Raw genomic sequence first — 17,027 nt, forward strand, 5'->3', positions numbered from 1 at the left:
TTTGGATGAACTGAATGTACTTTTTGTTTTGTCATTACAAGACCGCCATTAGATACAATTTCCTGTAATGCCTGAGGATTTCTGAATAAAGCAAAAATGCTGGTATTGTATCCGACAAGAGTGGTATGCTTATGATGAATGATTATTCCAGTCTGGGGTGTTGAAGGGTAAAACGCCCACCGTGGCCATTTTGCCCCAACTTGTGGGCGTTTTGCCTCAACACCTGAGGCAAAACGCCCACTTTGTGTTGATAATGTTCAGGTCTCTATACCGCCTAAAGAAAGGCTATTACCTATATGCCATTGGGCACGTACAGGATACGCTATAGGCTATCTCTGTGTGGAATGGTTTTTCATTTAGCAGAGATGTTGTGGATACAGAGCCATTTGCGCTTAGGGTGTGCGTCTTGCCCCACCCTACCCTAGTCGTTACAGTGAAGTGGTCCCCGCACACACGATCACACGGACCTGGCTCCCACAGCTTTTTAGTAACAGGATCGACCCTTCTTATCGCCACATTCCACCTTTGTCTTAACAGCTTGTTTCTCGGAAAAGTATGGCCTGCAGATGCATTTTTACACTGAGGCATACAGCAATACTGTGGCATTATCACCGAGTTCACTCGCTATCACTCATCGTGTTTAGCCTACTGCCTAATGCGTCCGCCATTGTTGATGTCAACAACTCATAGACACTTGCGCCCCCTAGCGGATTAATGCACTGGACAACCCCATTCACAATATAGGCTATAAACCGAGTTTTTGGTGAGCCATACTTTTTGACGAGTTAACTCGTCCATGGCAGAATACGGGTCACCCATGACGACGAGATAACTCGTCCTTGGCAGTCAACATGTTAAACATATTTGGAGCTTTGTACTTCTTTAAGAAGTCAGAAAATCATACCTGACCCACATACCCCCTTAAGGCATATACTCGGCATGACCTACGCTTCGAACCGTTGGCATGTAGGCTACATGCACACAGTAAGTGCGTCTGAAAATGTCGCACAGTGAAGAAGTTAGATGCCACGTGGCAAGGAGTGGTGCAGTGTGAACTGACGAAGACGGCTGTTCACAAACTTACACGAATTACCAAGAGACCAGTTTTCGTTACATGGATTAGGCTGTGAACGGCTGATGTTTTCACCTTACATAGCATATTCTGTCCTCAAAAGCATTAACGTACTGATGTTTTCTGTTCTGCCGACGTTGTTCTACATACATATCGGTGCTAACAGGATTACCTAAGCTTTTAAGCCTGAAAATAAACACATTATTGTCATAACTTGGCAACACAGATGGCGCCACTGTTGCCATTATTTAGCGAAACGATCTCAAATAGGCTAAAAATAGACGTTACACACTACATGCAACTGTTATCTAGGTCATTGTCAAAAAGCCTAGTAATAAAAACTAACATGAGTCTACTGTTCGTTAGAAGTCGGTGCAATGCCGTTTCAAATGTATGTAACGTGTACATACATGTCCCAATATGGCAGTAGTCAAAAATATACAAGATTTGACTGCACTATGCATGATTGTCTTCTGTTGAAGACGGTCCACACGTGGTGGATTTCCTACGCCTGTGGTATCAACTTCTCAAATCTAAGTATTGAGTCCCCACTTAAGGCATCTACTCGGCATGACCTACGCTTCGAACCATTGAACATATGTAAGTGCGTCTGAAAATGTCGCACAGTGAAGAAGTTAGATGCCACGTGGCAAGGAGTGGTGCAGTGTGAACTGACGAAGACGGCTGTTCGCAAACTTACGGGAATTACCAAGAGACCAGTTTTCGTTACATGGATTAGGCTGTGAACCGCTGATGTTTTCACCTTACATAGCATATTCTGTCCTCAAAAGCATTAACGTACTGATGTTTTCTGTTCTGCCGACGTTGTTCTACATACATATCGGTGCTAACAGGATTACCTAAGCTTTTAAGCCTAAAAATAAACACATTATTGTCATAACTTGGCAACACAGATGGCGCCAGTAACTCTGCGGCACAAATCGTCATATGGATGCATTTGCAAGGCGTACAACACTGCTGAAGGAGTGCCTGTCAGTGCATCTCCCTGTTAAAACCGACATCAGAGGTCCCATCAGGGATCGGGCGTCAGATGCAAAGAAGATGTCACGCTACAGGCAGTTTGTCAGAGGATATGATTTCAGTAAAGAAGGTTACATCCACAAGATAATGTCCCATCAAATTTCAGAAAGTAGTCCTCTATGCTAAGTGAGATCGAAATGCTTTGGTTCAATGAAGAATGACGTTTACACCCAAACAACCACCATTCACAGTCTTCACAGCTTCATGTGATTGTCCCACAAGATGAGTTTGGCAAAGTAAACGTGATTTGTAGTCTACACATAAGTAAATCAATTTAAAAACGAATTTCATTGCAAATTCCTTGTTTTAATGTTGATATTTTTCTTTTTATTCAATATTTTGCATGAAATTATTCTGATCATGTAAATTGTTAAAAGGTAAAGGCTTAGAAATACTGTTTCACTTCTTTTTACAAACCTAAATATTTAAACAGAATTGCAGGCTTGAAAGAAAAACATTATCTGTGCCATTTATCTTGGTTGTTAAAGCTGATGTATTTATAGACATGTAGCGCCATGGTACATTAAAAGCCTGTATTTAAAATCCGTTATCTTTCAGATTTTGAGAGGGATGACCCAGAGATGTTTAGACGATACCATCGTCTGGACCGTGATTCGTTTGAAGACGTTTTGTCTATGGTTGGTCCCAAAATTAGAAAACAAGAGACGAACATGCGTCCAAGCATTGAACCTGGAGAAAGGCTTGAGGCAACGCTGAGATTTCTTGCCACAGGTACAGTTTATTTGTGTGCACAATGGTTGATTATTTGATGGAAGAATGGCATGTTTCCATGAGCATGAATTCAACACTGCCATAACCATCAGTCATACATAACAATGCTTATACACTCCATGGTAAAGAGTTTTGTGCTCAGTAACACACACATTTGAACTTATCAGTATACCTTGTGGTGTGTTGCATAAATGACCACTGAATTTTAATGAACTGATTGCTTGTTTTTATACAGGCACTGGATAATGTTTAAAATCATTTACAGTTCTGCGAAAATCACCTGGGTACGCCTAAACAAGTGGACCTAAGTAATGTATTTATTAATTATTTACCAACCTGTTTTTCAGGTGAAACTTTCCCAAGCCTTTCATTTTAGTTTAGATAGGGGAAAGGACATTGTCAGTCATTGTGGAGGAAACCTGTCACGCCTTGTTCGATGTAATGAAGAGGCAATATTTGAATGTAAATAAAATCTTTATTTTATCACATGAATCTCATCCTGATTGAATTATCACAACAATGGGTACCCCGGTGAAAACATGATGAATTGTTCATGAATTAATCATGAAAGCACCATGAACATTTCATACATTAAATTCATGAACGGACATCAAACTTCATGACAAGGTTCCTGAACGTTTATGAAAATGTATGAACATGAAATGTCCACTTTCTTGAACCATTGATGAACTTTCTTGAACTTAGTCGTATGTACAGTCCTAGAACAATTCATGATCAGTTCTGGAATTGGTAAATTAACAATTTGAGAACTGTTCATGAACTATGAGACGTAACAAAACAAGAACGTCCTTGAACAGTTCATGAATTCTGTATTAATACCATAGTGAACAGTTCATGAATTCTGTATTAATACCAAAGTGAACTGTTCATGAAGAACGGTTATACATGACACAAAATCCCTGAACAGTTCATTAACGAATCAGCAGTTTCATTAAACATGGTTGCAATATTTCATGAATTTAATGAAAAGAAAAAACACAAACAATGAATTCCTTTCTAAAACTCCTTTACTGAATATTTCTTGAACATTACATGCATTACTGTTTTTTTTTCTCTCCGAAGTACTTTCTGAACATTTTGTAGTTTCTCAATAAATTGTTTATGGGTTACTTCTGGGCACTTTTGGCGTACGCAGCGCTCTAGTAAACATAATTTTGTTGAATCTAATGGAGTACGGGCTACATCCCCACTTTAAGCAGATCTTTTACCACTTATGGAACTACTGACAAGTTCATCCTTATCAAACAGCTTAAGAGTTAAACTTTTTAGAACTTCCCTTTCCTCCTTCAAGTACACAACTGTCTTCATAAGGTTTTCAAAGTGATCCTTGGCATCATCTTCTTCCTGCCTTAGTAGCTTCTTCTCCAACTGTTTTTCAAGCATCTTGACTCGGTGGTTCAGTTTTTTGTATTTTGACTTCAGACTTTGCAACTCGTACTTTACATCCATATCCTCTCGTTTATGCTTCTCAGTTGACCTTAAAAAGGAAAATTATACATGCTTCAAAGCATTTCAACTTATGCTTATAATCAAAAATCAAAATATACAATAAACCATTTTCAATTTTCTCTGAAATATTACAAAGAAAGTCACTAACTACAGCACACTGAAAGAATGAATGAATGAATGATTATGGCTTAACACCACATCGGCAATATTTCAGCCATATCGTGGCGAGAACAAGGTGAAAACAAGAGACGGTTAAGGTTTTCGATATGATAATATGAACATCAAAAGTAAAATAAAAAGTACAGACATGTTTAAAATCGCATAAAAGAAAAAATAAGAGTTAAAACTCGAAAACCAGGCTTATATATTACATGTATCAATCTATATGTATATAAATGTTTATATATAGATATTTATGACAATTAAAATTTATATTTTATGATATAGGCCAATGGCCTTCAAAAAATTTATGACAACATCGCCAGCGATGCTGTCAAATAAATCATATATAGAATTGACTGTGTAGAACCTTTGCCGAACATGGGCAAAGTCTACACAGTCAACCAGAATATGTTTGATGCCATATTGAGCATCACATCCAACACACTCGGGAGCACTGCTCCCATCCAAGATGAAATTGTGTGTTAGACGAGAATGTCCAATACGGCATCTGGTTAAAACGACTTGGTCTCTACGAGACATATCAAGTGTATATGAATTAAAGCCAATGACAGGATGAATGACATGCAGTTTATTGTAAACCTGCAGATCCCATTCACCCTGCCAAAGGCGACAAATATATTTAAGAATATTAGACTTAAAATCATTATATGGTATTTTAACTTTCGACAAAGGTTTAGTAAGGGCAGCTTTGGCCTCCCTGTCCACGACTGTGTTTCCATGAATACCAACATGACTTGGTATCCAACAGAATACAATATCTTTACCTCTTTTAATTAGTTTTCGGTGTATGGCTAATATTTCGAAGATCAACGGATTTTTAAATTTATTATTCTGTATTGCCAAAAGGCTGGAAAGCGAGTCACTGCATATCACAGCCCTCTGAGCATGCCCAGAAGAGACATATGATAAGGCCAGGAGTATAGCCCTGGCCTCTGCAGAAAAGATTGAAGACGAGGATGGAAGACGAAGAGAAGCAACTCGCTGCTCTAAGACAGCTGCAGCTGCAACCCTGTCCCCATCCTTTGACCCATCAGTATATATAAATTTATAATCCGAATATTTAGCCTTAATTTCAGCAAAACCTTGTTGAATTATAAGAGGATTTGTATTTGATTTATTATATTTACGTAGATCAAATATAAATTTAGGTTGTGGAAAAAGCCATGGTGGGGACTCCGGAAAAGACACCTGAGCTATGTCCCCAAGTTTAATGTTGGCTTCCACAATATGGTCCCTAACACGAACACCGAACGAAGGGATCTTGTTAGAACACTTATTATATTTGTCTACATATGATGGATTGAAAACACAGTCGTAGGCAGGGTTTGTTGGATAAGCTTTAAGCTTTGCAGCATATTGAAGGCTCAGTTTTACACGCCTGTGATGTAAAGAAGGCTCATTAGCCTCTACGTATAAACTTTCTACTGGTGAGGTTCTAAAAGCACCAAGGCTGAGCCTCAAACCTTGATGATGGACCGGATCCAACATTTTAGTATACGACTTCCTAGCGGAACCATAAATGATGGATCCATAGTCCAATTTAGACCTCACCAGAGAACGATGTAAATTAAGTAAAACTGATCGGTCAGCACCCCAATCGGTGTTAGACACGACCTTAATTATATCGAGAGCCTTTGTACATTTAGCTTTAAGCATTTTAATATGAGGTATAAATGATAATTTTCTATCGAATATAAACCCTAAAAATTTATTTTCTCCAACAATTTTTACTGGTTTACCACAAAAATTAAGTTCAGGGTCAAGATGGAATTTCCGTTTATTACAAAAATGCATACCGACGGTTTTAGATGTTGAAAATCTAAAACCATTGGCAACTGCCCATTTCTCGATCTTATTGAGACAAAGCTGCAGTTGCCGCTCGATGTTATTCATATTTTTAGCACGGTAGCATATCAGGAAATCATCTACGTATAAAGAACCCTCAGTGCCAGATGTCAACGTTTTAGCTAAGCTATTAATTTTTATGCTGAACAGTGTTGGCGAAAGAATACTGCCCTGGGGAACACCCATCTCCTGCTCATGCGAATCAGAAAGAGTGGGCCCCACCCGTACCTTAAACTGACGATCAGATAGAAATTCGGATATAAATGATGGTAAGCGGCCTTTAAGACCCATATCAGAAAGGTCCTTTAAAATACCATATTTCCATGTGGTGTCGTAGGCCTTCTCAAGGTCAAAAAATATCGACACCACATGTTCATTATTAATAAAACCGTCACGAATAAAAGTTTCGAAACGGACAAGGTGATCTAAAGTAGATCGACCTTGACGAAAACCACATTGTATATTAGATAGTAACTTGTTGGTTTCAAGAAACCAAACAAGCCTATCATTTACCATCCGTTCCATAGTCTTACAGACGCAGCTGGTAAGAGCTATGGGACGGTAATTATTTGGATCAGTATGATCCTTACCCAGTTTAGGGACTGGGATAATACACGCCTCCCTCCAAGTCGGCGGAAAATTACCAGTTTGCCAAATGTCATTAAGTAAATCTAAGAGAGTCTCAAGTGGCTCAGATGGTAAATGATTCAGAAGCTTATAATATATATTATCAGGGCCACACGCAGTATCGTGTGCCTTTTTAAGAGAAGTTTTAAGTTCCTCAATTGAAAAACGACGATTATAATCTTCTAAATTCTTAGAAGAAAAAGGCAATTTAAATTTCTCCTTATGTTTTTTAATACGTCGAAACTCAGAAGTGTAATTCTCAGAAGAAGATTTCTGAGATATTGTTTCAGCTATTTTATTCGCTATTTCAGATGGCGATGTTAATAGGGTATCGCCATCTTTTAAATGCTGAATTTTGGCTTTGTTGTTTTTGCCCTTAAGCTTCTGAACCATGTTCCAGACCTTACGCATGGGTGTTTTTGACGTAATGCCCGAAACAAAGTTCCGCCAACAAGAACGTCTCTTAGACTTAATTAATCGGCGAGCCTTAGCTCCGAATATACGGACCTGGTTTAAATTATTATTATCAGGACAATGATTAAATCTGCGCTCGGCCTTTTTGCGATCCTTTATGGCTTTGCGACAGTCATCGTCGTACCAGGGTTTACTTTTGGATATGGGATTTGTCGAGGTCTTAGGTATGGTTCTATCAGCTGCTGTTAATATAAGTTCATTAAATTTTAAAAGAGGATCTTCTGCAGCATTGAGATTCTCTGGAGTGATGTCAGCCTCACAGAACATCTCAAATGCAATCCAATCTGCTTTATCGAATTTCCACCTAGCTACACGTTCTAAAGAATTAGAAGTGATATGTTCTAGGATTATAGGAAAATGGTCACTACCACAAAGATCGTCATGCACCCTCCAAGAAAAATCAAGGAAAAGTGATGGATCTGTAATAGTGAGATCGATAGCAGAATAAGCGCCGTTACCTGGATGTAAATAGGTATTAGAACCATCATTGAAATAACACAGTTCTTCGTTAGATAAGAAGTTTTCTACTATCTTGCCCTTATCATTTATGTTGTTACTGCCCCATAGGGGGTTATGGGAATTAAAATCTCCCATAAGTATAAAAGGTGTTGGCAACTGTTCTTTTAAATTATTTAACTGCAAAGCTGACAAAGAAATGTTCGGGGGAATATACACTGAACATAATGTGATTGTTTCACATAGTGAAACACGAACGGCCACAGCCTGAAGCTCTGTATGCAGAGCAACAGGGCTGTGAATAATATTGTTATTGACGAAGATAGAGGAGCCGCCTGCAGCTCGATCTTCTTCATTCGAGTACGTACTGTATAATGAGTAATTTTTAAGAGTTATTTTGTCTTTGTCAGATGTCTTCAGGTGAGTTTCCTGAAGACACAGGGCAATAGGATTTAATGATTGAACAAGCTGTGTTATTTCAATAAAATTTACCTTCAGGCCTCGACAATTCCACTGTATAATTTTGTCGTATATCGCCATTATGGAGGGAGACGTATAGGAGATTTTGCTTTATGTTTTGATCGAGGACGACCCTTTCGTGGAGATCGGCTGGAAGATCTCCCTGATGCGGGTGATATATCCATCACCTCCGCATCTGATGTTGAAGGACCAACGTCCTCCAACGAACCAAACTTATTAAAAGTTTGTATAGGATCCCTAGTGGCCTTAGAGGGACGCTCTGTGGGGCCACTAGGTTTATTAGTTATTTTATTATTATTTTGTGATTGACTTTTGGACTTATTTTTGTCATTTTTAGGGCAATTGGGCTCAGCTGGTTTACCAGGGTGTTCTATACTATTTACTGTTTTTATTTGTTCTTTTGAAGGAGTTTGAGTTGAGGAAGAACTAAATGAAGGTTGAGATGGAAGTTGCACAGAAACATAACTAGGTTTGTCGTTTCCAATGGGCCAAGTCCAAGAGGTTTGAGTAGCAACAGTTGCTACTCGCTTGACCACATTGGCAAACGAAGTCGGTAGAGAAGTATTAGAAAGTGAGGCTAATTTCCGGGCGTCCTGATAGGAGATATTGTTTTTAATTTTGAAGTTGATAATTTGCTTTTCCTTAACGAAAAGCGGACAGTCCCTTGAGGGGGCCATGTGATCTCCACTGCAGTTGCAACACTTAACTGTGTTGCTGCAGTCGAAACCCTCATGGCCGTCACTGCCGCATCTGAAGCAAATGAGTTTGTTCTTGCATTGTCCCTTGCCATGACCAAATCGTTGGCAATTAAAACAACGTGTAGGATTGGGGATATATAAATCCACATTAACCCTATACGGGCCAACGTAGATATGAGATGGAAGGGAGGTAGTGTTAAAGGTAAGCAGGTATGTATTAAGTTTAAAGAGGTTACCAGATTTCTTCGTAACGAAGCGTTTCACTCTGGTAACACCCTGTGAATTTAGTTCTTGGCAGATTTCTTCCTCAGTCAGGTCAGCTATATCACCATCCCTGTCACGAATGATTCCCTGACAGCTGTTCAGGGAATGGTGAGGGGATGTGAAAACAGATATGTCAGATATTTTATTTAATTTAAGTAAATTTTTTGACTGTTGTTGCCGGAAACATTCAATGAGAATGTCTCCGGATCTAAGTTTTTTAACGTTTTTTAAAGTTCCAGCTGTGCCCTGGAGAGCCCTCTGCAAAAGAAACGGGTGAATTTTTGAAGCCGGCTTTTGTTCACTCTTAGTTGAGAGAACAATAAAAGCCGGCCAACTGCTCTGTTCGTTATCCAGTGAGTCAGACAACTTCCTCTTTTTATCAGCACTTAAAAACAAAGTCGGCTGAGAGGAAGATTTATTAGCTATATTCGAAATATTTAAAGTAGGTTTTAATGTAGACATGACATATAGATATAAATTTCACCCCATATGTTCCCCACCCACCACGGAGTGCCAACAAGGGCGATGCCTGAACCTGGGAATACCCGGCAGGAAAGACACCAAGGATTCCATATGAGGTATACTCGAACAGATTGATTTATACCAAAGGTTAAATTCAATCTACTCGATTGACCCATGAGCCACCGCCTCAAAACGTAGTCCCGCAAACGATATTTCAGAAATAACATTTGTTCGCTAAATGATGTGCTGTTATTGAAGCAATTGGGACCACGCAGAGGCAAGACATGACCAAGCCGATTGATCGGACCGGGCCCATCCGACCTCCCGTCTCTCTCCAAGTAAGGGCCAAAGTGGCGTGTTGGGCGTGAGGATCTCGCAAGACCAACACGCCCTCAGCCACCAGGATCCCGTCCTCGTAGATTACGGGTCGCAACCCACGGCAAACAGGTCGCTTCCCGGTTGCCTCTCACACAACCGAGAAGATGTGAGCCTATTATATTCACCGGGCTCACACAGGAGAGCTCTAGGTTAGTCGACTTTTACGACAAGCTTGCCTAGAGGGCTGAGGTCCTATTCTTATCACCCCGGAAACCCCACGGGGGCACACTGAAAGAGGCCAGAAATTACTTGTAGACCTGTAAAATTATTTGCTAGATTTTTCCAGGAAATACCCCTCTTTCTCACTTAAAGTTAGACCACTGACATAGTCATACAAACTTTTACCTGTCTTCTGCAAATCCAGTCTGCTCATCTGTCGAACCTGTATACAGAAAATGGAAAAGACATTTAATCGAAAATATAATTTCAACATGTGCCGATCAGGAGCAATATACTCATAATCTGCACAGACCTTTGACTTCACTGTTTCAAGTATATCGTTATCCCCAGTAAAATTTTTGCTTTCAGGTCTTGTTTCAGTCTATGTAATGTTTAGACCAGCCACCATATTATTTTTTTCACAGTCACAGACTAATACACGAAAGTGTTAGTGCTTTGTCATCAAAAGCTGGCAGTTATTCATGTGCATTTCATAAATGCACCCGCAATGCGGATGAACAAATATCACTAAAGATTATGACCGACGTCATGCATATAGCTGCTGTTTGGAGCTAAGAACTCGTATTTATTTACCTTCTTCTGTGAAATATCCAGGTGTACTGGATGCACTATCACTGGCACAATGTGATGGTCCAGGCACCTCTAATGGGTCATCTGGGGAGGGTAAAATGATATGAATATCACGTACATTGTACATTTGAACATATTTGCTCAGTTTATTTATTTGATCATGTTGATTGTTGTTTTATGCAATACTCAAGAATATTTCATTTATAAGATGGTTTTATGAAATGAGGCAGAACCTGGATCAAACCCTTCCCATCTGCAGATTGCTGGCAGACCTTCCTTAAAAAGTAAAGCTAACTCATGACTGAGATACCGTTAAGATGTACAAAGACGATAAAATTCTCTCTGTTTGAATCTGTTGCTGAATTATCTCTAACTGTGGAGTATTGTGCTGCTGACTGAGGATCTGAAGGCGCTAATGCCTTTAAACTTATGAGGGATTGACCAATCAGATATAGCACACCTAGCAGATATCAGCTGTTATAAGCTGTGATGTAAATGTTTCAAGTTGACCGTGACTGTAACATGTAATAACATAAGGGCAGCACACTGTTTTGATGTTGTTATGTTCAAATTTCACTCCCTACTGAACAGACATGAACATCTACAAACAGCATATAAGCAAGGCATTCATATTTGAAACTAACTTCATAACAGCATTTGTATTGCTATGCGCCGCAGTTGTAATGCTTAATGCGCCTCCATTTGGGGGAAACTGTCGCGTATATTATGCATTAGCAGTGACCAAGCATTCGGGAAGGGAAACCTACCAGCAGGAGGGAAATCATTCACAAGTATTGGTCCCGGCTCAGGCTCTACAGGTTTTGGGTCTGGCACTTGAAAGGAAAAATAAACAAGTAAGTAAGTAAGTAATTTAAATTCAACATTGCAATTCAGTACATCAGAATAAAAGCTAAACTGTATAGAGCAAATTTGATACACTAAACGAAATGGGGTACATTACCTGCTTAAGACAGCTGAATTGAATTCTTTTTTCAATACATGTATAGTTGGACACAGTGAGACAAGCAGCAGTTCATAAGCACTGCATGGTATAAGTAGAATGTGTTTTTCACACACAGCTGGCAGCCCACTCAATTTGGCAGAAAATGTTCTGATACTGTATGCTCTTAGTGTTCTGCTTCCTCTCACAAAAATGTAGATGTATTACACTAAAGATCTTTACATGAAAAGCTATCGTTATGTTTATTTACTTATTTATTTTACACCATATTCAATATAATTTGACTTTAACGGCAGCAGCCAGCTTTAAGGTGACAGGAAACCGGGCTGAGCTAGGGGGAAACCCTCGACCATCTGTAGATTGTTGGCAGACCTTCCCACATACAGCTGGCACTCGCATCGACTGCACTCGTGGGAGGCTTCTGGGTCATTACGCTCTGTGCTATAGCGCTAACCAACTGAGGCACAAAGGCTCCCAAGCTATCATAGCATTATCAGCAAGCATCATTGCATTTGATGTAGGTGTTTACAGCTGCCTTACAAGGGGACTGACAACAGCATAAAAATATAACAATCAAATTAACAGTTTTTCCCAATAAGTTGTGTATTTTCTCACAAAAATCAAATGAAAATAATGAAAAGATTTCCTCGACAGCTTCAGTATCTGTGATATTTTCCCAAACATTAGATTTGTTTACTTTGGATTTTTTATACATTACTCAAAAACATTTCACTTACACCATGTCCTGAGCATTATTGTGCGAGGGAACCAGGCAGTCTTGGGAAACGCACGATCAGCCACAATAATGGATTTTCATACATTCGAATATATATATACTCACAGGTTGCTTGCAGGGAACCAGTCCTGCTGACTGATTCTCTGTCTTGAAGAATGATGTTGTCCAGCTGGTCGCTTAAGTTGGCTTTCCTGTCTGAAAGAAAAGTTGAATCTGTGCATGTATACTGTTAGCATGTCAGATCTTTCTTTTTCATTCTTTGTTGTTTTTAGGAGAATGGGACGGTTGACAGCAAGCCACATACACATGACCTAAAATTACAGCTGATCAGATAGATAGCCCTATCTAATATAGGCCTACGAGATATTCTGACGAAGGCATCAATCAGAAAGTGCTGCAGTAAGCAGAAATAATGCATAAACATCACGTAACCAGTGCATTTCAGTAATTATCCCTCGTCATGATCGACGTGTTTTCCTTACTATTTAGGCTTAAAATAAACCATTCGTATGTTGGGCGGAGGCAGGATTTTGTTGAATTTAGCACTCAGACATTAAACAGTTAGGGCCTATATTTTCTTATACATAAACGATGAAAAAATGAAGAAAGCTGCTTAAGGAAGCAAATCTTTCATCTTTATTTATGGAAAATCGACAGTTGAAAGAGTGATGAGAAATACTTACCAGAGAGCTGGACAATTCTTGCTGGATACAATTTACCCATAAATTTGGCTTGTATGATTTCTCCGGAACAATACTGATTGAACTCCTTTCTGGGAGTTATTATCGCCCCACACGATATGATGTCATACAAATGTTCGTCGGTCCATTCTACAACACAAAACATGTTGAACAAGAAATTCCGAGTTTGTCGTGCGTGTCTACACTGCCCAAGTGTCGTCTGCAATGTGTAATTTGGCGCTTAATTCAGGCGGTCTTTTCAACCAATCACGGCCATCCGCGTCAATCGATCCGCGCTCCACCTAGCGGACGATTTCTTATCACATCATGCTGTTAGAAAGATGGCAAGTTTAACGGCAGATGTGAATAGTAATAAGGATATAGCTTATCGTAGGACACCTGAAGGAAAATTCCAGTGCTTGGTATGTTTAAAAACCTTGGCTTCAAAGGAGAATGTGTTTAAACACCTCCATACCAGAAACGGATTTAGTAAGTGTCTCCATTTATTCTTAGTACAGATATGGAATTAGTGTAGTCACTTTACGTGGAGGCGGTTAATAGCGCATTTAAATGCGTTTTCAAAATATCGTCGTTTAAAAACTGTAATCGTTTCTCCCATGACGTGCTGTAAACTTGAATGTACATTATGTCAGCTAAATGTTATCACAACAACGCAGCTTGCGAGATCACTGTGGGTCCTATAATCGTCACATTATTCCACGTCGCCCAATATTCCTCAAGCCACGCGAACCAGACAGTCTAGCGTGACACTTGGTATTTAGATTTCTAAAGTAGAGTTTAATTTTATGCTGACTGTATAAAATTAAGTGGAAGGCCCATCTCTAAAACTGGAAGGCAGAGTAGACTGGTGTTGCATATTTGCATATGTTAGTTGGGAGGATTCGAGGGAAGCAATTACTCCAACTCCAGTTCAGATTTCTTTTTATTGTCCAGATGGAAAAACCCTACAACAAGCAGAAAATACAGAGTCAACTTCACAATAGTTGCACTCATTGTGTTAGCTCTTTCTCTCCAGTATACACATGTACATTTATCCCATGTACTGCCCTAGACTACACTTTTTAGTCAATAAATGCTATCAGGGACATGTGCGTGACAAAGCCAGTTACACTATTAGTTCTCAACTTAGCCCAATTCTGATAACAATTAAAGAACTATGGCCATAAATGTATCTAGATGTGCAAGCCTAATGCAACGTATTAACTGTTAAATACATCAGGAAATGCTCTTAATTGACCTATACTTCTTTACTTTTACTCTACTTGTTATATAGTGAAACGGTTGTTTACAACCTCTGGATCTTTACATTCTGTGAAACTATACTGGTTTTACTGATAAACATAACACTATTAATTGGGAAAACGGCAATAATTGACACACTGAAATAACAATTAGTATTAAATGCCATGAATGAAATACATGAAGTACTAATGATGACTAGTTACTGTACGACCATAAAATGAAATGTTGTTGGTTGTTGAAACAATAATACCGTATAAGTAGACTTTCACTACGAAATTATGTAACAAACACTTCCTTTAGCTACACAGTGATTTAAGACGCAATTACAGTGATCATAATGGCCTTTCACAAAATAAGTGAATCTGAAAGCTAAACCGCTTAAATGAATCACATTGTAGTAATGCTTTTCGTGATCAACACAACTAAGCTCACTGTAATTCCTATTTGCCATAATGACAAAGGCCACACTTAAACCACTTAAACATATCCGTGTATGGATACGCACTTTAAAATGCTGATAAAACCCATTACTTGTAGTTTATAACCTATGTTACAAGTACCGTAAATGCAGACACTGAGTAAGTACTAGTACAACATACTCCTCGTATCAAGGATTACTTAAGCACACTGTAGTAGACAGAGTTTACCTCTATATCCGGAGGGTTTAACCATGTTCTACATTGGCCGTATCTTATCCTGTAATGCAATAAAGCTAACATCAGAACTCATGAAAATTCTGTAACAATTATGCTGTATTAACACCAATACTCTAGTGATGGTTCATACCCACAGTACAAAGGAAACATGAACGTTGGTACATGAAGGGCTTACGAAAATACAAATGCATGTTTAATACATGTTTCAATGTCATCGTGATGTCAGATCGGCGCATCACTGTGGTCTGAACAAACAGCATCAACTAACCATCACCAACTTCTATAAAACTACTTAAGATTACAGAGTAGCAGTTTGGAAAAGATTGTCAGAACTTGCATGACATTGCATAACAGATAGCCACGTGACCTACACACATGTTAGCATGGAGCGCTTGAAAGATCGCAGATCTCAACCGTTACACTTTAAAAGACATTTTACCAAGAGCGATCAAACTCCTAGCATGTTCATGAGACAGTTAGAGACAGAAAAAGACTATGACGCAATCCCGGCGTCGTCTCCCCGCCTTCCGCTACCCAGCAAAACCACAACAACATAGGAGAACTAACATCAAGGGAGGTAACTCACAATCAACCATCGCATCTACACACAGTAGATACCCGTTACATGCATCCCCTCCAGAAATCTATCATGTCCTCATGATAAGACAGAAATACAAGAAAATAAGAAAAACTGAGATTTGACACCATCTTTACATAACGTCATACACCTTATTGGCAAACAGAACGCGGGAAGTGATATGGATTGGAGTGAGTTCCTGCACCACCACGACGAGTGCGTCTAACTTCACAGGGTTCAGTTTGGACTGTGGATGGTACAACAGTTTCAAGTTCCAAATCTGTGTTCCACTCTGGATGCAGAAAGATCACAGGAGGAAATACAGTAGTATGGGTTTCCGCATCCTGCGAGCATGCAGGTGTTTCTGCTGCGGGTCTCCTTCCAGATTCTGGTGAGCGTTCGACTACTCGTAACTCAACAGGTGTAATCTCTGACCTACCAACTCGTCTGACATCTCCTGTTCCATCTGCAGCTTCGATAAGGTAGACTCCCTCGTTCCTGTCCAGGACTTTAAAAAGTGTCTCTCCGAATTTATCCTGCATTTTACATCTACCATGTAGATGCTGCCTCAAATACACTTGGGTGCCAACCTGGATGGGCAGACTAAGTAGCTGCTTATCATAACGCTGCTTCTGCTTGCCAAATTTCACTCGAAGCTGATTTTGCACATGTTGACGGGCTTGCCACAGACGACATTGATGCCTTGTGACCCAGTTCTCAGCTGCTTCTGCATCAACCTCATCTTGGTCTAATCCAAGCAGTCTGTCGATCGGGAGAGCTACGTTCTGTCCAAAGAGAAGGTAATAAGGTGTGTATCCTGTAGAACTGTGCGGTGTGGAATTGTAAGCAAAACACAATTCTCCGAGATGTTCAGGCCACTTCCGCTTCCGATCCGCAGGCAGGGTGATGAGCAAGTTGTGCAGGGTCCGGTTGTATCGCTCTGTTTGTCCATTTCCCTGTGGGTTGTTCTGGTCTTCTTTATCCTGTACAGCTTACATAGCTCTCGGATTATCCCAGCCTCAAAACACCTTCCTTGATCACTATGGATTCTTTGAGGAACACGATATTTGGAGAACCAGTCCGTGATAACTACGTTTTCCATGCCATTAGATGCTTTGTCAAGGAGAGTGAAGTCATCTTCTGTGACTTTGTGGACAGATACGCAAATCGTATTGCATTGGTTACGCACAGAATCCATCAATATGAAGCTCTTCGTAGGAGT

General features: G+C 39.6%; 1 protein-coding gene across 2 annotated transcripts; it reads right to left on the reverse strand.

The window, feature by feature from the left end:
* Positions 1-3,748: 3,748 nt before the first annotated feature.
* LOC135464855 (uncharacterized) lies at positions 3,749-11,939 on the reverse strand. 2 transcript variants are annotated; one of them, XR_010443686.1, is made up of 4 exons: positions 11,700-11,939; positions 10,936-11,016; positions 10,528-10,564; positions 3,749-4,343 (listed from the first exon to the last, which is right to left on the reverse strand). XR_010443686.1 is itself a non-coding variant. In XM_064742422.1 (3 exons), exons 1-3 carry the CDS (start codon positions 11,057-11,059, stop codon positions 4,058-4,060), a joined length of 447 nt encoding a protein of 148 aa, XP_064598492.1. In that variant the 5' UTR covers positions 11,060-11,193; the 3' UTR covers positions 3,749-4,057. The 2 variants fall into 2 exon arrangements, 1 of the variants encoding a protein (XP_064598492.1); XM_064742422.1 differs by lacking the exon at positions 11,700-11,939 and having other exon boundaries at positions 10,936-11,193.
* Positions 11,940-17,027: the final 5,088 nt, after the last annotated feature.

Source organism: Liolophura sinensis, chromosome 4 (assembly GCF_032854445.1).
Source record: "Liolophura sinensis isolate JHLJ2023 chromosome 4, CUHK_Ljap_v2, whole genome shotgun sequence".
Taxonomy (NCBI): Eukaryota; Metazoa; Mollusca; class Polyplacophora; order Chitonida; family Chitonidae; genus Liolophura; species Liolophura sinensis.

What these genes read in the sequence shown, in the direction of transcription:
- LOC135464855 (XM_064742422.1), bottom strand. Translation starts at nt 11,059, where the DNA reads ATGTACAATGTACGTGATATTCATATCATTTTACCCTCCCCAGATGAC. An exon ending in TGGATATTTCACAGAAGAAG is followed by an intron (nt 10,565 to 10,935) that starts GTAAATAAATAC and finishes TTCTGTATACAG; the next exon opens with GTTCGACAGATGAGCAGACT. An exon ending in ACTGGATTTGCAGAAGACAG is followed by an intron (nt 4,344 to 10,527) that starts GTAAAAGTTTGT and finishes TTCCTTTTTAAG; the next exon opens with GTCAACTGAGAAGCATAAAC.